Source organism: Dermacentor andersoni, chromosome 3, assembly GCF_023375885.2.
Source record: "Dermacentor andersoni chromosome 3, qqDerAnde1_hic_scaffold, whole genome shotgun sequence".
Lineage (NCBI taxonomy): Eukaryota > Metazoa > Arthropoda > Arachnida > Ixodida > Ixodidae > Dermacentor > Dermacentor andersoni.
This window is the reverse complement of record NC_092816.1, coordinates 62,777,775-62,799,313: the sequence shown is the minus strand read 5'-3', so window position 1 is coordinate 62,799,313 and position 21,539 is coordinate 62,777,775. Positions and strand designations below refer to the sequence as shown.

The window sequence follows — 21,539 nt, the reverse complement described above, 5'->3', positions numbered from 1 at the left end:
GATAAGAAGGATAATATCATCAGAAATATCGAAGATATAGTAAAAGCAGCGGAAAAAGTCTAGGCTGACCTGTATACAGTACCCAGAAGAGTCACGATACCTCAGTTAGAAACAGTAATGAACCGGATACAGAAACTCTCCTATAACTAGCCATGAGGTCAGAAGGGCCTTGCAAGACATGAAACGACGAAGAGCAGGAGGAGAAGGTGGAATAACAGTCGATTTAATCAAAGATGGAGGAGACATAATGCTTGGAAAACTGGCGGCTCTTTATACGAAGTGTCTATCGACTGCAAGGGTCCCAGAAAACTGTAAGAATGCAGACATTATACTAATCCACAAAAAAGGAGACGTTAAAGATTTGAAAAAATATAGGACCATTAGCTTGCTCCCAGTATTATATAAAATATTTACCAAAATAATATCCAATATAATAAGGGCAACAGTAGATTTTGTCAACCAAGGGAACAGGCTGGCTTCAGGAAGAGATACTTTACAATGGATCACATCCATGTCATCAATCAGGTTATCGCGAAATCTGCAGAGTACAATAAGCCCCTCTATGTGGCTTATATAGATTACGAAAATGCATTTGATTCAGTAGAGATACCAGCAGTCATAGAGGCACTACGTAATCAAGGAGTACAGAACGCTTACGTAAAAAGCTTGGAAAGTATTGCTACATGCGTCTGGTATTCGTTTGTTTGACCGATGCGCGTGGGCGCCATCACTCCAGAAAAGAGGAGGAAGAACGAACTGGGCTCGCGCTATGAATCTAACCGGTCAGCGCTGCAGCCGTTGTTGTAAATATAATCTGTAAATAGTTTCTCGTCTTACTGACTCGTCCTTCGCGTAAGAATATCTACAGAGGTTCTACAGCTACCTTAATTCTACACAAGAAAAGCAGGGAGATACCTATAAAGAAAGGGGTCAGACAGGGAGACACAATTTCTCCAAAGCTATTCGCTGCGTGCTTAGAAGAATTCAAGCTATTAAACTGGGAAGGCTTAGGAGTAAAGATCGACGGCAAATATCTCAGCAACCTTCGGTTTGCCGATGACATTGTTCTATTCAACAACAAAGCAGACGAGTTACAACAAATGATTGCAGACCTTAACAGAGAGAGTGTAAAAGTGGGGTTGAAATGGGTTGAAGATTGTATTGTATTGTATTAATATGCAGAAGATGAAGATAATGATAAATAGCCGGGAAAAGGGACAAGAGATCAGGATCGCCAGTCGGCCACTAGAGACTGTGAAGGAGTACGTTTACCTAGGTCAATTAATCAAAGGGAACCCTGATCATGAGAAGGAAATTCGCAGAAGAATAAAAATAGGTTGGATCGCTTACGGCAGACATTGCCAGCTCCTGACTGGAAGCTTACCATTATTATTCAAAAGTAAGGTGTGCAATCAGTGCATTTTGCCATTCTGACATATGAGGCAGAGACTTGAGAGCAAGTTAAGGACAGCGCCAAAAGCGATCGAACGAAGATTGCTAGGCACAACGTTAAAGGCACATTCACACCGAAAGCGGAGCGTCTAAGCGGACAAGCTGATTTTCAAAGCGGCGAGGCGGCGAGCGCCCGCGCCTGTTCAGACCGGCCGCGTTGTCTGGCTATCCGCGCCGCCGGGAAGGCGGGGCATCTCGCAATTTCTTTTGCAACTTCAGGGACGGGCCACCATCTCGCGGCGCTTTGGGTTTGTACGCGCACTTTCGATATTTTTTTCTTCGTGGGTCGACGCGCTCCCGTCCGCTATCTACTTCTGCAAAATGATGAGCTCAGACGAAGAAGACGAGATCGTTGGCATTTTACTCGCCACTTGTCTAGTCGATTTTCAAGATTTGTTACAGTGTAACACAAGACAAGGACAAAAGAAGGTATAAAGCGACGACACGGCGCCGTGTCGTCGTTTTATACCTTCTTTTGTCCTTGTCTTGTGTTGCGCTGTAACAAACCTTACTATGAATCCCAACCAACTGGCCCAACTTGCCGTTTTGACGCTTTTGAATAACAGAAGCGAAAAGCCCAGAGAAAGACATTCATTTACATTCCTTCACCAGCGCTTCCGCAGTGTCGGGTTCTGATTGGCTGCGGCCAAAGCGGCCAACTTATCCGCGCGGAAAAAATCGGTCCGGGCGCGATCCGGCCAAGCGGCCGCGTATTTTCCGCAAAGCGAAAATCCGCGGCCGCTTGGCCGGATCCGCTTGTCCGCTTGTCCGCTCCGCCTTCGGTGTGAACGTGCCTTAAGAGAGAGAAAGATAGCGGTTTGGATCAGAGAGCGAACGGGTATAGACGATATTCTAATTGACATCAAGAAGAAAAAATGTAGCTGGGCAGGTCATGTAATGCGCCGGTTAGATAACCGTTGGACCATTAGGGTTACAGAATGGGTAGCAAGAGAAGGAAAACGCAATCGAGGAAGACAAAACGCTAGGTGGAGCGGTGAAATTAGGAAATTCGCGGGCGCTAGTTGGAATCGGTTGGCGCAGCACAGGGGTTATTGGAGATCGCAGGGAGAGGCCTTCGTCCTGCAGTGCACATAAAACAGGCTGATGATGATGATGATGATGATGATGATGATGATGATGATGATGGAGGTGGTGGGCCCCCCCCGAAAAAAAATCCTGGGTACGTGCCTGTCTAACATAATGCCAGTTAAACCCCATCCACGTATCACTTTTAAAGAAGACTTGCATGGATTCCGCAGTGCTTACTTATGCGGCGTGCCTTGATTGTGCTCGAAAATTTACAGGCAGCTCCCAAATTCACTTTCCTAAGGGCCACACTTCTTGTCAGTATCTTGACGAGGCTTGCCTCTTACACCGAATGTTTCTGGCGGTTTGAAAAACCGGGAATGCTTTTTTTGCATGATAAGAGCGAACGCTGTTGACTTTAGAATCTTTTTTTTGTGCCTGCACCACCGCGCAACTGGTGCCCAGCTAGTCCTTAACATTGTCGCGGTCGCCGCCGCTAGGCACGTTGCGGCCGCGCAGTTGTAGGTAGTCGTGAGCACACTCGCGGATTCATTCGTGATTCGCGCCATCAGTGGCTTTAGATATGCCTGTGTCTTTAACACGCTTTGGAGGAATGTCCGAAGACAACGTACTCCAGGCGTGGTGCCTTTCTTTTCTTTCTTTACATTTTGCCTGCTGGTTATGAGCGGCGAAGTTGAGTGGCCGCTCTTTCATGGCTATAGCTTTTATTCGTGCGGCAGCGTATACTGAAAGAGGCCATGTGACAGGGGCATTATACATTGGCCCGTTCAAAGACGTTAGCTTCATTGCAATGCACCGAAAGCTACCAAACTACACGAGCAAGATCTTAGAAATTTCAAGATCATCACAATTTTCATCATAACCATCAAGGAATTTATCTCCACTGCAGGACGCCGACCTCGCCCAGCAATCTCCAATTACCCCTGGCTGAATCATCAGCTCGCGCTCAGTCAATTTATTAATTTTATTAGTGTTTACAATTTACCAATGTTAATAATTTCGTCGCGTCCTCGCTAGTCTTCGGTTGCGTTCATTTTACTTTGTCAACCGTTAATTTTCTCGTGATAGATCACAGGTTTGTGCTTACCTAGGCTGGTTAGTGCACGTTTTGAAGGTAATCCGAGAGCTGCAAAAGACGGGACGTGGTGGTGCGTCTGTCGGGCTCACTGGGCACTGTCTTTCGCGCTGCTCCATTCCATTCAAGATCACAAGTTATCTGCTCTGTACGCTATACGGCGAAAATTTTCAGTGCGTACGATGCATTCTCTTGAAATGTGTTCCAAAGCGCGACAAATGGCAAACGCTGAGTGTGCGTCGAGCGCGCTCAATCCCAGCATTCAAGACGCCACCCATGCACTGTGCACTGTGGAACTTCAGCTGGCGCTCCCTTTTGCTATGCTGCTCGCGCAGTGATGCTGTCGCCGGGTCCCATGCCACGCAACCTGGTGTGGTGCACGTTCGGAACCTTCCCACAGAATTACGACCTCATCGACACGGGCAGCTTTTGCGACTTCGCCTTCATACCGATGTACGTGCGGCCCAGCGAGGACACTCTGGTCGACGACAGCCACGCGGACTTGCAAAAGTTGTTCGCCATGGCCGCACAACCTACTGCCGCCACCAAGTTTGCCATCAGCTTCCCGCACCGGCGAGTAGTTGTCCACGTTGTTTTTTCAACTGTGCGTGTGACAAATGACGGAGTGGAAGATGCGGCGAACCTTTACTTTCCTGCTGGGAACCATTTTGGTTTGTATGCGCGGTTAAAACTGTCATGCGTGTTGCGTGCATTTGTACTTTTTCTGTTGGTGGGTGGAACATGCATGTATATATTTTAAGACGTTTATTTCAAACAACCGTTATGGTATTTCACACACACACACGCACACGCACACGCACACACACACACACACACACACACACACACACACACACACACACACACACACACACACACACACACACACACACACACACACACACACATGGACTGCTGCTAGTACCATGCTGTTAGTAGTTACAGCTCGTAAAAAATTTCCTGGCTTTCATGTGCCAAAACCACTACTTGATTATGAGGCACGCTATAGTGGGGTATTCCGCATTAATTATGACCACCTGAGGAATCTTTAACGTGCACCAAATGCTCAGAACACGAGCATTCTTGCTTTTCGCCCTCATAAAAATGCAGCAGGTTCGACTGGGATACTATCCCGCGACCTTGCGCATAGAGGTTTTAACTCATGACGTAGGATTCAGCATGTAGTACACACTTATATTATTTACACAACACCTGTAGCTCAAAAAATGGTATGCGGGTTTTGACTCTGCCTTGAGCTCAATCTGGCAAAAATGGGAAATGTCTGTACCTGGTCAAACATTGTACTGGTCAAGACGCAGTGCCCTTATCACTGCCGTTTCGCAGGCCAGCTGTCTTTGTGCACCTTGCGGGTAAAGGGATTTCCATTTTGCTTTTCTTAGTAAACGACGTCATTCCGGAAAGCTATAACACTATTTCTTGAAACCGCAAGGCGATTCCGGGACATGCAGCACTTGCCTGTTGCCGGCACTCAATTTCATCAGCATTAACTCTTTCACCTTTGCAGAAGGAACGCCGAAATTATTCAGCATGTCAGGGATCCTCAGGGACAGGTAAAGCTCGAAGATTACTGGAACAAGAACATCTACCACCACGCCGTCCTTGACTTGGAAGTCAAGCCCTGGGAAAACCTAAACATCGAGAGTGAAGTTCGGGCGGCGTTCGACTTATTGAAGGTGCGCGCCTACCCGCAATATTTGCACCCATTGCATTAGCACTATATGCAAAAAGAGTATGCCCTCAAACACAACCCAGCAATGCATTAAACGGACATTCGAAATGCGACAGCAATTCTTCACATACTCAAACCCAGTTTTGTGAATCTGGCTCGCTCTCTGCCGTCGAAGCTGTATCAATGAAAAATAGAAAAAAGAACAAAGGACAACTTCATATTTTTTGTACAAACAGGAAAGCACGCGATTGTGATATGAGCATTCTACTGCTACGCACAAATGCACCTTCCGTATTTTTAAACGTTATCAAGCGCATGCATGGACACAAAAATGCAGGGAAGCACGCGACCTTCCTTGTCCGCTCCCTCGCGCGGGCGCTACGATTTCAGGATGGCCTACCAGCAGGTACTTAGGACCACACTCGTGTACTTCTCTTGTAGTCCTGGCGTCTCTATGGAACACCAGGCCAGTGCTCTTGTCGCGACGAAAAATTCTGTAGTCGAGATGCCGTGCAGACTTTTGAGCGACGTTATGTTTTTTTATTTTTCGGACACTTATTTGTGGTCTGCTTTGATGGGTTCGCACGTGTGCAGGAGCTGAGAGACTGGCAGCAAAGAGTGAACGCGAGTCGCCCCAAGCCCGGCGCACCCCATGGTGGCTTCGTAATCCTGGGCATCCGAATATGGCCGGCCAATAAGACGCCCTTCCTCGGAAATGTCACGCATCAGATGGAGTAAGTCAGCAAGTGACGATACCTACTGGTGTACGCTGTTGCGTTCTCCTTGGTAGCGTACCCCACCGCTGCCGACCAGTTGTTGCGACGCGTGGTTCTTCAAGCTCGACCGACGTTACTATTGGGTAGTGTGGCGTTGTCGGTGGGCTGCAGGCGTCCGGTAGACCATGGCGACCAGGCAAGGACGGGACGATTTCTAGTGCGAAACTTGCACGGTATATTCAATGGTTGGTGAAGGATGAGAAGACGAGAATGAAGTGAAAAAGTACATTGCGGGGCCCTTTAAATAGGCCCACTAAAATCGTGGGCGAGATCTTGTTCACGTCAACGTCACGTGGCATGCACTGAGTCCCACAGTGCTAGGCGGAGGCACCCACTTTCCCAGGACGATGTTTCCCCGAGCTTGCCTCTGCTGGTAGCAACCCGCGGGTCCTGTGAATCGTAGGCAGCTGATCGCTCCTCTTTCGCGCGTTGCTTGCTCGCGGAAAGGGCGTCTGGTTGTGGATGGTCGATTGATCCATTCTCCCAGTTGTCGTCTTAACCAGCGTGCCTCCGCTGGCGGCAGCCCGTGGGTCCTGGGAATCGTAGGCAGCTGATCACTTCTCTTTCGCTCGTCGCTGGTTCGCGGAAAGGGCGTCTGGTTATGGATGGGCGCTTGTTCCATTATCTCAGTTGACGTCTTCACGAGCGTGCCTCTGCTGGTGGCAGACCGGGGATCCTGTCTGGTTCGTGGAAAGGGTTTTCACGCACACACACAAAGGGGCCTGTGAACACTGCGGGGCGTCCGCCAGACCGGTAGCCACTCGAGACAGCTACAGCAAATTAGGAATCACCCTTCGTTTCAATGAGGCATGGTGGTAGAGCATCGTTTTTGCCCGGGGTGTTACATGCCCACAACAGCCCGTTTAGCGCAGCCCTTTAGCTGAAAGAGACCGCACCATAGCCATAAGATTATTTTACCAGGAGCAAGCATATACGGCCACGAAGCACTTCGACAAAAGTTTTGAGCAGCATTTTCCTAATGAATGAAGGTGGATTCACCTTGCGCCTTTTACAGCGAATAGTGGTTTTTGCCATGTCACCTGACTGTAGAACGTTGCAAAACCAGCCGCATGACTGAAAAAACAACATATCCTGCACGCTCCGAGAATACGTTTACGCGAAGCTTTCTAGGTTGTTTGTGAGGAACGCTGTTGTTGTTTATTCACCATTTGCAAGCGCAGATACCACAAGACGTTGGACACGTTTTCACCGGTAGACGCAACGGCATCAATGGGAATGTTACTAATTGCTTAAGTGGGAACAATATTGGCTACGGAAAACTGACATTGATATATTCTTAGTTAGGTTGAGGACCATTAACCAGCGATCACACCAGTCTTTAATGCTGCTTAGGTCTTTATGCAGCGAAATGTGGTCAGTCATGTTAGCGATAGATTGGCGGATAACACAGTCGTCGGCAAACATTCGAATCTGAGAGGTAACATGTAAATGGTAGATTGTTTATGCATGCTAAGAACACGAGGGGACTTAATACCGATCTTTGGAGAACGCCAGATGTTGCGGGAAGAACGTCTGCAATAGTGCTCTTACTACTGACCTATGTAAATGATATTACACTTATCTAATGGCCTTCTCTATACCATCGTACCTGAGTGATTGCCGCACCAGATTGCTCTAGTAGCTTTTGTAGGAAACTCCGGAGTTTGCATTATACTTGCGCGTGGGTTGGCTTATTCTGCCGTCTTTTTGGCATACGGCGCATTCTTCAGGCGGTTCCTAGTGGACGGCTTCCTTCCGTGGACTCACTTCACGGAGGACGAGTTCACCGCCAGATACCCGCAGTGCGTCATCACGGGAGCGTCGCCACTCATGGACGTCAACAACAACAACACCCTGGACATGGTGAGTGGTTGCCCGTATTCTGTAAAAAAAAAAAATATATATATACCGGTATACTCAGCCAAGCTTGCGCGAGTTCCGTAACTGGTAACTACTTGTGTCATTCGAGAAGCAATTCTGCGAGAACTCCTCGCCACATGCGTCCGGCCTTTCAACCGTGGATTAATTTTCCCACAGATGTAGTTTAGGCAAGTCATTGTCTGCATTCTTTAAATCTCCGCCGATTCGATATTGCGCCCGAGAGATGCATCTTCATCTGTCGCTCAAAGCATCCTTCAAAGATACGGGACCAGTAGTTTGTGTATTACGTAAACAGAACACCCTGCGGTAATTAAAAAAATGCTTTGTTTTGCTGTAATTAACAACAACACAAGAGCTAATTCATCGGTTCCGGGTATTTTTCTCCCTCAAAAATAAAACTATAAGTCATGCCCTGAGCGTAGTCTTAATGAACTGGAAAATGCGTCCATGGGTGCGGAACAATGGACTTCCCACACTAAACTAACCACGACATCATGGATTTTTTCGCGGCTTCGCTGCAGAAATTATTGTATCATAGGCGAACAAATTAGGGTGAAGATTGTGATGTAAAAGCACGAAAGGCTTTACATAGCAAGTTTTGAGGACTTTCTGCTGTAGCAAAATCACCTATACGTGGCGAAAATATACTTTAGAAACGGGTACTTCACGATCACCTAGCAGCGCTAAGGCTTAACGCACAATTAGAGAAACTAAACCTTTGCCCTTCATTTCTTTCGTAAATTACCACCGTTTGTTTTGCCATGTAAACGAAAGGACCTAAAAAAATACTTCAGTAGCGTCTAAATAATTGTGGGTTGCTATTTAGTTGGCAGTTTAGAGGTCGCCGCTTTCCTTCCTTCCTCGCTCGTGGATTGCTCGTCACCCCATTTTGCTCGCAGTACCAGGTGCTGGACTGGGTGAACAGCAGCACGACGTGGAACTATTACCCTTCGCTCGCCATTTCGGTGTCGATGTGCACGCGCATCTACAAGACCAGCACGGGGATGGACGCAGAGTACGGCGACCCGTGCGAGGACAACGCCACTCCGCCCGGCCCGTCTGCCGCGGTAAGCAGTAACACTAGAATCAAACGGCGGTAGGAATATAGGAGCTCGCGCAAGCGTGCAACATCTTCTAGGCCAGTATTCATAGAAAAAGTTCTTACGCCAGCTTTGTTCTTAAGCGAAAAAATTGGCCATCTCTCCCGTAGGCGAAGCATTCGAAGCGACAGCAAGGTTTAGCGCCGCGCTAGAGCTCCGCGCACGGTGTTCTAACAACACGCGGAGGCGGCATGGCGCAACGCAATACGCGAGACAACTGCTGTAGGAACAGCCCTCATGGCAGACGCCGGGCGTCTGACAACGCTGGCGTTGTGGTGAAGTACGCCGGTAGTGGAGTTACCGGTGTCGCAGCTCGATGGTGCACGAGCCGAGACCGACGGAAAATCGTCGGTGTTTGTCAGTGCTCAATCGATAGGATTAGATTTAGCTTGGCACTGTCAATGTCGCTGTGGTCAGTGTATATGACGGTGCAAGATATATATTCTTTAGGTGGGGATACTTCTCGGCTTGCTTGCGGGACGCGATCGACCGCTTTATCTGGGGACGTATTCTGCGACGATCACTTTCGGCGACAGTGTCGCCTCGGCGATAGTATCGCCGTCAGGCGCGCGCTGATTGGCTGATTGAGCGAATTCGGATGGCGTTAGTGCTCAACCCGCCAATAAACTCGTCCGATTTTGTTGAAACAAGCAATCAGCGCACGCCGATGGCAAAGGCGTGGCCAAGGCGATAGTATCGCCGAAAGTTATAGTCGCCGAGTACACCCCCAGATACAGTAGTAACGGCGTGCGTCCATCTACCCGGTGGCGGCAGCGGATACCTATCGGCGGGATGACGTAACGTCAGTTAAAACGCAGGCGAGAGCTTGCGCGGGCAAAGCACGCGCGCATAACTCAAGCAACCAAAGAACGGCGTCTGCAGGCGGCATCGCGTCGCCGTATCTGCTCCGTCGAGGCCATGGAATTTCACGGTCGAGTTTCATGGCCTCGTCTCGGTGGCCTACTTTTGCGCGTCACTCAGTCATTTCGGATTTCCCGCGAAGCGCGGGTTGCTGTACCAACGGGAGATAAAACCAACAAAACATTTTTAAAGCGAAAGCTTTACTGGCCGCGAACTTGCGATTTCGCCGTGGCGGTGCTCCGAAGATGCACATGACGTCAGAACGCGCGCATCACCGCGGATATTTCTCTCTCGCTCCCTAGTCACTACTGCGCATGCGCCACTAGTAACACTAAGCCACAGGTGTGGATGGATGGATGGATGTTATGAGCGCCCCCTTTAGAACGGGGCGGTAGGTTGTGCCACCAAGCTCTTGCTATTATACTGCCTGTCCTACCTAGGTTAAACAATGAAAAAAAAAAAAAGAAATGCGTGGCGCCGCGCCTTTCGGCTCCGCCGTTTGGTATGACGTCACACCACGTTCCTCGTCGTTGCGCTCGCCTCCGCTCGCTTCGGCAGCTGCGTCGCATGCCTGATAATATGTCGGAGGATTTAGAAGGAGAGCTCGCGTGCGCCGCAACTACAGTTGAGGCGGCAGTATGGAGGGCAGCAATTCCGATAAGCAGGAGGAAGCCTATAATCGACATCGGAACGAGATGAAGAGGAAACGAATCGCCCAGGAAACAGTCGAACAGAAAAGCCGCAACATAGCTAGACAACCAGACCAATCTGGACTTGCAATCAAGATTAACCAAGGCTAACCATGATATGCTTTAGCTTTCGCTACGTATATCCTGGCATAGCCGAGCTAAGCCACTGCCAATTTTTCTGTCTTCAAGTTGCGTGGCCCCATCCGATTGGTACCCGCTGCCGTCGCCGGGCCAATGGACGCGCGCCATTGCTGTTTTATCTGGTCGATCGCATCTCGCGCGCGTCCTCACCTAAAGAGCACATATATCTGAAAGCGTGGTGCATCTGCACCATAATACACGAACACAGCCGCTCGAGACAAACGTGTGTGAGCAGACCGCTCGTGCCAGCAGCTATATAGGACGCTTCTCTGGCTTCGGCAGAGCCGATTGAGCGGAGCGTGACGGTGCGTCCACTTGGCTTCGTCACGTTTGCAACCAAGCGCAGCGCGTGTTTCTGTAGGCCTTCCAGCCTTCACCGCGAGGGCCACGCACGCGCCGTGGATATCGGGGCAGTGTGAGCGACGCTGACGGTGCTAAAGCGGTTGGAGTGTCCGTCTAACTGCTATCGCAATAAAAGTACCAGCCGGTAGTGACAGCGAACACGTATTAGCGAACGAAGCTGAGAAATGGCGAAATTTCGACGATTCTTATTGCAGCGTGCTACAGTGTACGTATCGTGTGCTGTATTGACCTGTCTTGTGTTGGTTGTGAAACAAGCGCGGCAGCATACAGGACGCTTAAGCTTCACCTTTGCAAGTGGAAAGTGTTAGCATTCAAGGACTCCTGACTGCTGCTCACGCTTAACCGTAGCTTACGTAACCGTAATGTTTACCGGAAAATACTGGAGGCGAACGCTTTTCCCGAAGGCGAGCTTTTTAGTAGAAACGTGGCCCGTTAAGTGCGCCGATCCCGGAGGCTGTGCACCACCACGCAAAAAAAAAAAAAAAAAAAAATCATTTGCAGGTTTCTGTTATTGCTTTGCGCATTTAGTGTATTTATCTGTGAAGTTTTAGCATAAAAGGTATGCGCTATCGGTGTTTTGTTTCATGACGTTTGTGAGCTGGCATGTTAAAAATACGGAGAAATGACTTCGTCAAGAACGTAAGATAAGGTATGAGGGACTTTTGTGATAGAATGGTGTGTAAATATAACACGCATATACCGCATGTCATATAGCAAGGTGTGACATATACATATACTTAAATATATGCTTAAATTTTCTGGAACGGGAAACGCCGCCGACGCTGACACCGGATTTTCGGCGACATGGGACCCTTAACGCTATCGCGTTAATAAGTGACACAGTACTTCCCCGCTTTCTTGAGCTGGCGAAAGCATAGATATGAGCGCCGAAACAAAGAAAACATTAGGCATGCTTGCCGTAAAGAAGATGGAACAAGCTATCAAACACAGTTGTCACAAATTAGTCGGATTTGAGCGCCGTATCAGCTGCTATTTGCAAAATAGCGATATCTCGTTTTGTTGCCGAGTTATCGAGGAGTGTGTTTTTTCTTTCTAGTTTTATTTTTTTAACTTCTCATTTATTTCCCTAGAGAACTGAGAGCTTAAGCCGATGATATCCGAGCAATGGTGTCCACAGAAAGAAACTTTCTTTGTTGAATTTGAGGACTTGAGAATTTCAGGATTTTTTCGAAATCGGCTCAGCGTTGCCTATAGCGACAGATGTTCCGCTTTTAACGTATTTCGAAACCTAAGCCTTCTATTGAAGCGCTCGTGTTACTGCTGCTGGCGCAGCAGATGGCCGTCGATATCGGCTTGGCGCATTGTTATAGTCATTCTTTTCTCCTTTCTTCTCTTTATTCCAGTATTGCGGCGACGCCAAGAAGTACTACCACGCTTTCCTTATTCACCAACCAGACGTGGCAGCATACTCCTATAATAACAACTTCAGCGCTCTCATCACGACCTTTGAAGTGCAGTCAGCTGTTACGGAAAAGGTGACGACGCAGTAGTCTGTTTTTTTTTTAGAGCCTGTCACCGCGATCGACACCACAAACATTACAAAACTTTTAATTCCTTATATTATGAAGTGTAACCTTGTTACTTCGAACCGATTTAGGCAGGATAGAATTATTTTGAAAGTGTTTTAAGAATGATCTTATTGTTCAAGAAGCCCGCAGTAAATAAAAAAATGAAGATATTGAAACTTGCTCATTTGTTTAATTGCAATGAAATGAGAAGAAGCAGAATTGAATATACTGAGTGGAACAGTAGATCGTCGACGTGACCCCGACATTGTATAAGCGCGCGACATTGTCAACTCCGGCGGTTGCTGAGTATGGCGTGGCCGCGCGCTGGCGCGCGGGCCCTATCTTGAAAGCGATCTACAATGAGTGCACAGCCTAGGTTCGCCGGGGGCTCATAGCTTCGTGTGCGCTGTGTTCTCGCCTCTTGGTTTGCGTTGAAGCGAGAGGCAGCACGAAGGACAATTCGCTCGCTGCTGCTGCCGTTCTTGCTCACGTCAGCGTTACGACGGCGAGTGTCCGTGCTCATCGAGTGAGATGTGCTTGTTTGCCTGTACACACGTGACACCGTGCTTGTTCATTTTAGGGCGGTGTATAATACATCAATTTTGTGTGCTTTAGATGTATCATCAGACTCAGTTAAAAAAAACTGCGATATCGTTTTCATTGCTGAGTTAGAGTTGTAAGCTTGATATGTCTGTCCGTCTGTCCGTCTATCTATCTATCTATCTATCTATCTATCTATCTATCTATCTATCTATCTATCTATCTATCTATCTATCTATCTATCTATCTATCTATCTATCTATCTATCTATCTATCTATCTATCTATCTATCTATCTATCTATCTATCTATCTATCTATCTATCTATCTATCTATCTATCTATCTATCTATCTATCTATCTATCTATCTATCTATCTATCTATCTATCTATCTATCTGTCTGTCTGTCTGTCTGTCTGTCTGTCTAGATGTATGTATGTATGTATGTATGTATGTATGTATGTATGTATGTATGTATGTATGTATGTATGTATGTATGTATGTATGTATCCCACTAGTCTCCTCTACTTCGTGTGCAAATCTTCAGTGCACCGAAATTTTCTTTTGTTTAAACTAGTCGGGTGCGCATATTGAGGGAAAAAGTACATGTATGGCTTCGTCGGAATGCTTGCAGCTGTGCAACGTCAAGCACCGGTACGAGAGCTTGGATATCAGCTTGGCGCTCTTCGACATCGAGTGCGAAGACTGGGCGAACGCGTGCACCGGCACAGACTCGAACGTGGTCGGAGGCAGGAGCAGGATCCGCGCCATCCACCTGTACAGTTCTGGCACGACGCTCGAAAAGCTGAAAGCGCGGCCCGACCCCGGCTGCCCGTGAAAGGACGTTTGCCCGTGCAGCGAACAATATTATCCACATGCCATCGATCGGGGGGTTGGGGGGGGGGGGGGGGGGGGGGTGGAAGGCGTGGAATTGCTGTCGTGCTGTACGTGCGACGCCGGACGATAGACTGGTCACTACACTTTAACGCTGGGCGAGAATTCCGGCACTATGTTATTGGCACTGCGCATTTTTTAGAGAAAAAGGGAGTACTGGGACTTATTTCTATTGGGAGGGGGGGTGGGGGTGAAAACAAGGTCTGCTTCTCTGCTAGCGTTATTTTTTCGCATACTAGTACGCTTGCGATATAGTAGGACAGCTCTTGTGTGGGCACGACCAGGCTAAACGTTAGACTTACATGGGAGCTCTAGAATGCTCAAAATTGAATTACGGAATTAATTATAGTGGCGCCTGTATAAAGGAGTCGCTATCACTGCCTTTGGCTGTAGCACGCGCTTGCACCTGTTATGTGCTTTGTGCTTTGTGTGGGGCCACAATATCGTGGAGAGAGGAAAAGTCATCTAGCTTCGGGGACTTGGACGAGCCTTCATTCACTTCTACGACGGACCGATATAGTGTGGAACTCTAGAAGCGCTTGCAGTGATTGTATGTCTTGGTATTACTATTTTATTTGTTACTCAACTCAACATCACTTCTAGTAACCAATGCAAACGTTCGCGATTTTGAGTTGCATCCCTTAGACCTGGCTTCATTATCTCTATTTGCGTGGTCTCTTATATTTTCATTGAATTGCGTACCGTACACTGCATGCGTCATCTTTTTGACACTATTGGACGTGCAGCACGCAATACGTTCGTCGAGAATAATAAAGTTAGTGCTCACTCTGATGTTTACGCTCTGTCGCAGGACTTCGTGGTTTTCATTTTTTGTGAACGAAAACCAGTGAACGCCCCTGTACGCGGTACCGTTTGACTAAAGCTTGCGCGCTGCTTGTGTTTTTTATTTCTCTCACGCGTCTTTTGACGTGTACGCACAGCAGAAAATGATTTAAACGAGCATAGATCTTCAGCACAGGATTCTTGCGCACTCGCAAGAATGGTTGTGTTTCACAAATGACTGGAATAACGTACTCTGCTAACCAGTCAGAAAAGGCGATTGACGACGTCACACTACATGAAAAGTATGCAGATCCGAACCACGTGTTGGAATCTGAGAAACGGAGCTTTCGTCAAGCGGCTAAAAGGAAATGTCATGCACCTGATTATATTCTGCGAAGCATTTTGCACCATATCGATTTGTTACCTGCCTGGCAATGAAGACGGAAAGATGGGGAGCCCCCCACCATGTGACCCACGTGACCACTATTAGGATCGGCCTGCAGGGGTACTGCTCTGCATAGTTATTTCAGCCCGCTGCAGGTGCGTCAATCGATGCGCGGTGGGGGCGCCCTTCAGAGAACCAGAGGACAGCGCTAACCAACCATGAACTTACTTCAGAGAACTGCGGACTACGGCAGCTCTGGAATTTAGAGGCGCCGGACAAGGGACAACCGGCGGCCACGCGGCTGGGATCGGGCGTGACCACCTGACTACGGGGACGCAAGACAGTGGACACCACGACGGCCACGCTGCAGGGGTCAGCTCGGGGAATAAAAGACACCTTTCCTGACACAAGCCCCGAGTTCTACGAAGTCCGTCTGACGTCAGCTCCGGACCGTGAACCTCGCGCAAGGAAGTGTGTGTGTGAGTGTGTGTGTGTAAACCGTCCCGCAGAGAGGCGGCTTTTTTACGATGACGTCGAACGTTTTGCCTCACCTAGGGATCTAGGGAACACTGAAGTGTTTAAAAACGGCTGTTTGTCGGCTGCTAGGTGTGCTCGTCATCGTACTCGTCGTCGGGCTCTGTGATCGTACTCGTGAGCTGTGTGCTCGTTTGCTGTATGCTTCGGCTTGCGGGCTCCATTTTGGAGTCACGCTAGACTGTGCAAAGGTATCCCATGTTTAATATGTAAATTCTGTAAGTAAACCCTGTACGCCTAGTTCCTCCCAAGTTCCTCTCTACGACCTTCAACCCTTACAAATGGTGGCAGCGGCGAGATCGTCCGACAACTCCTACAACTGGTAACAGCGGTGGGACGGTCCTCAAATCTTACAACTGTATGCCAGTGGTGGGATCGGCCGTCGAAATCTTACACCACCCGTTATATCGACTCCAGGATTGGCCCCATTTGCTATGCCAATGTGTCCAAGGTCGGCGCGCCGGTCCTGGATCTCACGCAACGCTAAACTTTACTTTACTCGGCGAACGACCAACCAAGCAGATGCGCAAAACCCCAAGCTTTTGGAAACTGAGCTCGAAGAGTTCCTTTATTAAATGATTTGTGACGTCTTGACAACGCATACTTGTTGCAATAGGATGTTTATGTTTAAATTTCTTTCATCGCTTCGTAACTCTTTAAAAAGAAAAACAAGGCCAGAAGCCAGGACACCTCTACGGGTAGCAAAACGGTGTTGTGCTTTCATGCGTGTGGGCTACTTGGTAGAGAGTCCGGGAGGGTTAGCGAAGAGGGCTACGCTTTAGAAGTGACTGCGGAAGACCCTTTCTCTGGTTCGTGAATGGCGGCCCCTAGGAATACCCAGAGAGCTGGGGAACAAGAAAAAGCACAGATAACGAAATTATTGACGCCTCGCAATCCGTAAATTGCACACACACCACGTGCTCTGTTTCAGTGCACGTTTCTGCAAAGGTAAGAAAGTTTCGCTTACGTAGACAGACTTACGGTATTTTTTTCTGGCTGTCATTGTCTTGTTTACCATTCCTTCTTTCTTTCCCGCTTTGTGTCGCGCCCTCTCGGCGTGTAATGCGTATCTGAGCTCGAACTTCTTAGAAAAGTTAAATAATTAACCGTACCTCCAATTAGCCGTGTATAATTAATTAGAGGTGAGGCATAAAAGCATATACATATAGCCCTTCCACCCAAAGGTGATCGCGCGTTCATTTATGCTTTAAGCTGGCGCCGAGACCCTTCGCTTCGTTTTTTTTCTTTATTTCTTATTTATATTAACAAAATAGGAAGATAAAGCGTCTGCAATATCTTTGAGGATTTCATACATAAAGTCTTCAAGAAAGCGCCGTAGTTCTGGGCTAACTGCGGAAAGTCTATGTGAATGTAAACAAAGGATGGTAACATGTAAAGGCTCGGTTGTCTGAGCGTTGTTGAATGAAGCGTAAATAATATATTAGGAAAGCGTTCATCACCGCTATTGTTTGTATTCAGTTAAAACTTCTTTTCTTCAGCGCTCGAGGCAATACAAGCTTTCATGTTGGTATCATTTTTTTTCTTTCTTTTTCTGCTTTTCTTTTTTGTGGATAAAGCTTTTATCTGCTTGTGCCTTCTTTATAACGTGCGTTCTGAAAATCAGTCATGCGAGTTCGTGTTGTTACTTAATGGCTTTCTTTTTCTGATGACGAAAATTCGGGCCACGTATGTAGACTACTTAGGTGCTTGTACAGCCATGAATATCAGAAAATAAAACGCTAAAAGCGCCTCGTTGTAAGTAGAATAGGATACTGGGAAGTTCAAAGAAGGCTTTAAAGTCTGTGAAAGAGCAGTGATTAGTTAATAGCGACCATGTCAGTTAATAGGCTTTTCCTCTCTTCTTTATTTCTCTCCTCCTTGCTTTTTCTCTTTTTTTGTATGCGTGAAATATGTGAGCTTTTTGCCTCAGGCGAGACTGAGTGAAACGGTGGACCCTGCTCTTTCCTTTCTTATAGTTTTGTGATTGCTTTCCGATTTTTCGAAAAGATAAGCGGCAGCCGTAGGATGTATAATATCTTCTTTTTATTTCTTCAGATAATCTTGCAACAATGCTATCCAGCGCTTTGTAAAAAAAAAAAATATTTTAAACAAACTTTTTGTTTTTATTTTGCGTTCAAGTGTCTGGCATACCATTTGCACAAGCTATCTTTTCTCTCGCTGAGCCCGTTACTGTTTCTAATACCTCAGTTTTGCCCGAGGCTCCTCGTCGGAGGGATTCTTTATTTCGTTTACTTTTTCGATTTCCTGTCTAGAAACATTGTTAAAATATTTCGTATGACCTGAAGGAAATAAGGCACCTCGGGCTTGGCGAGTCACGGCGCATTTTCCGTCTCTCTTTCTACAGAGGACGTCTCTTTTTCTTTTGACATACTTTGTTTAGCCCGTTCCAGTTTACGCTTTACTGTGTCGATTGAGGCACAAAGGCGCACGTGTGTTTTTGTTGATTCTTCCATTAGCTGAACGACCCATCCGCACCATTTGCACTTCTTGTAGTGTTCTCGTTAACCCAGTTGCAGTGCAGCCACAACTTGTCATCACAGGAGGAAAAGGCAGCTAAATTAATTTTTTCTTCAGAAAGCACGATATGTTCATTGACCTAAACCAGCATCACGACAATGCAGTAGATAATCTCGAAAATATAATCTGTAACCTCGAATGCCCATACAAATTGCAACTCTCCATACGTTGAGCCTCTTTGACACCATAGTAGTTGTTGTTGTTGTCGTTGTTGTTGTCGTTGTTGTCGTCGTCATCGTCGTCGTCATCGTCGTCGTGGTTGTTGTTCATTCAATGGTTCCCAGGACAAGAAGAAGGCAGCAATGGACATCGCCAGCTTCCCCGCAATACTGTATTCTTTCTTTTACCCAATATATTGCGCTTACATTTAGGTTCCTTCTCACAGGGAGCCAAGAATGATTATGGTGTAATTCCAATATACGAGCTTCGTTCCTTTTCTTGCACATTTGTAGCAGGCCATGGAGGTAGAAACAACTGTTTTTGAAGACAAGGTCTTCTGGTTTTCTTTTGCGGCTTCACATGGCTCCGGCATAACTGGGCTCATGTGATGCAACTGGCCGCTTGGTCAAAGAAAAAAAAGAAAAGGACATTTCGTACATTTGGCGTGTCGCAGCGAGTCTCAAAAGGTATCAAAATGTAGGTCTCAACTTGGTGAGAAGTGAGAATCAGTCACATAGTCGGTAAATCTAATGGTACGGGCGTAATTAGCGCCAATATAGACAAAAATTAACCTCGATCATTGCACCATAGACCGCACTGGCTCCGGTATTTGCTTACGTGGCCCCTTCGTCAGAAGAAAGAAAAAGAACGGCGTGTCAACCAAAGTCGACGCGAAAGAAGACAACGTAGACATACTACGTACTACGTGCTACCTCCCCCCCCCCCCCCCCCCCAAGCTAGACGTACTACTTTCGGCTTAAATATAAACCGAAAAAAACAACAACATGAAGGCAACAAACAGTGGGTCCGGAAAGAAATGTAAGGTCTGACAGTCGAACGACCAAAATATGGAAATAATTCAAAAATATCATGCAAATATGCGACATTGCATCATCTTAATTGCCCTGATTTCAGTATATGTAAATACATATATACATCGACTTTGTCTTCTTTCGCGTTGACGTTGGTTGGTGCGCTTTTTTCTTCTTCTTCCCGAATGACAATTGAGTAAGAATAATTCAAGGTTGAATCTCATAACACGAACGACAATAGGGCAAGCAACATGAAGACAGCGAATTAAGGACAGCTAATTTCGTTCATCATTCGTGTTTTCTTACGTTATCATTACTGGCTTGGAAAAGCGTTTAGTTATAAGCGGTGACCAGTCAGACCAGTCAGCTTCTATTTTCAGTTTTTCATCCGGGCACTAGTCAGGCTTCTGTCTTTTATTTCATATTTACTTCTCCAGTGCCTCATTTCTCTCAAGGACGTTAAGGTAAACATTATGAATTTATATGCATGCCGGATCTTCGCATTGTAATCCTCGCATGGAATGCTCGCGGGGCCACTTTTATTGTTTCTTCTATCTTAACTAAAATATTGCTGCTCGTAACCTGCTCGCATAGCATTTCGTAATTCCCTCCCTATGTCATATAACTCTTCTCTTTGTGTAGTGAAATGTACAGAGATTAGAGTTAGCTAGTACTCGGAAATAAAAGGAAAAAATACTTCAGTGAATAAGCTATACGATAGAAATGACGCGTAGATTGCAGCGCTCAAGCGTTTGCGGAGACACGGAAGGAAGGAAGGAATAGTTCGAGAGAGATAAATGATTAAGATAAAGTGAGTGCAGTTAAAGATGTTTCATTTTCAGACTCCAGCAGTGAAAATGCCTGTGGTCCTTAGCTGCGTTCCACTAAGCGAACAGTCGCAGGAGCGCTGGGATCCAATGGCAAAACAGGAGCAGTTTCAGCACGCCGAGAGCAGTTGAGAGCTGAGCTGTTCAGTCTGTTCCCGCGCGGAAGGCGGAGTGCGAAGGATGTCACGTGACGCAAACCGTAAGCGTCGTACCCTTTTATTTTGGTAGCATTTACATCGTTTAGGTTCAATGTGCGGCAACAATAGCGACAGAGAAGCGCGGTTCGCGTGGTCGTAGCTTCTTTAAATGCCTGCGGTAAGGAAACAATCTGGTCACGTGATACGACTTCAACGTTTCCATAAGTGCGCGAGCGGCCGCGCTCTGGATGCACTGCTGCTCTGCTTCTCGTTACTCTTTGCCCGCAGTCTGCTGTTCTGCTAGTAGAACGCGCCATCAGTTTCAACTTTTTCCACTCTGGGCAGTGATATTCACAAGCCAGGTTGCTTTTTGACCACGGCCAGGCCATTTCCATGCATGCGCGTGGTGCATTAGAAAAACAAGAAAACGTGGACGACGCCTTTGGTATCTGTTGCGCACGTGGCAACCTCGCGAACCAAAGCGTATGATGAATAGCTTCCTCAGATTGCTAACTAAACCTGCAACGTACCGTGGTTCTACCACATAGCGATAACACAGGAGCGAGGTTTCTCAGCTGAATCTTTACCCCATAAATGTTTTCCTTGTATGAGCGCGGAAAGCGACAGCAATACAGAAGGGAAGGATACGCGACCAGAGCTCTACTCCAGCTTACTTTCATGAATGTTATTTATAAGCCTCCGCTAAAAAACTATGCCTTGGGTGGTGGTACATGGGTGAGCGATTATATTCTGTTATAGCGGACATTCTAGCCGCGTTCCTGCCGTTGGTGCCGCTGTCACCGTGGTGTTCCCGACATTGATGATGCGTACGCCGCCCATGCACCAGTGATTAAGGTCGTGCGATCTGCCACGCGGGGGACATCGAAAAGATAAGGCAAGAAGGCTGCTGCGTTTTATTTTTGTATCTCGACGCACTCGTTAAATGTTGTCAAAGGCGAGAGTGAAGGGCAGCTTGGCTGCAAAAACGAGGCGTAAATTGGACAGTTTTTCCCCACGGGCGTAGCATTCAACACGATGGCAAGGTTTCGCTGAGGCTTCCGAGGCGGTGTTCGAAGTACACGCGGGGGCGACATGTCAGCCTGCCTGACGCGCCACTCGAGGCAACGTCTGCCGCCCAGCAGCAACAGCGGCCCTGGAAGATAATAGGCTTAAGAAAACTGGGCAAGCTGCGTTTGGTTCATGCCTCGTAATGACATCACACTGAAAGCGGAGGCGTAGACACAACACAAGCGCTGACGTGGCTCGTTTGTTCGATTGGTCTATTCGTTTTCAGTGCGCTGCTAATATTACACATATGCTCAAGAGT

At 47.3% G+C, this 21,539-nt stretch overlaps 1 protein-coding gene across 2 annotated transcripts in view; it reads left to right on the top strand.

Annotated features, from left to right (window-relative positions):
• Window positions 1–14,021, top strand: part of LOC126546939 (uncharacterized) — a 30,093-nt gene extending 16,072 nt beyond the window's left edge. For both annotated transcript variants that reach the window (XM_055062869.1, XM_055062866.1), the window contains 6 exons: window positions 5,100–5,268; window positions 5,859–5,998; window positions 7,771–7,903; window positions 8,821–8,988; window positions 12,440–12,571; window positions 13,778–14,021. In XM_055062869.1, the coding sequence (XP_054918844.1) occupies window positions 5,100–5,268; window positions 5,859–5,998; window positions 7,771–7,903; window positions 8,821–8,988; window positions 12,440–12,571; window positions 13,778–13,981 (946 nt within the window). In that variant the 3' untranslated portion in view covers window positions 13,982–14,021. The remainder of the gene's footprint in view (window positions 1–5,099; window positions 5,269–5,858; window positions 5,999–7,770; window positions 7,904–8,820; window positions 8,989–12,439; window positions 12,572–13,777) is intronic.
• Window positions 14,022–21,539: the final 7,518 nt, after the last annotated feature.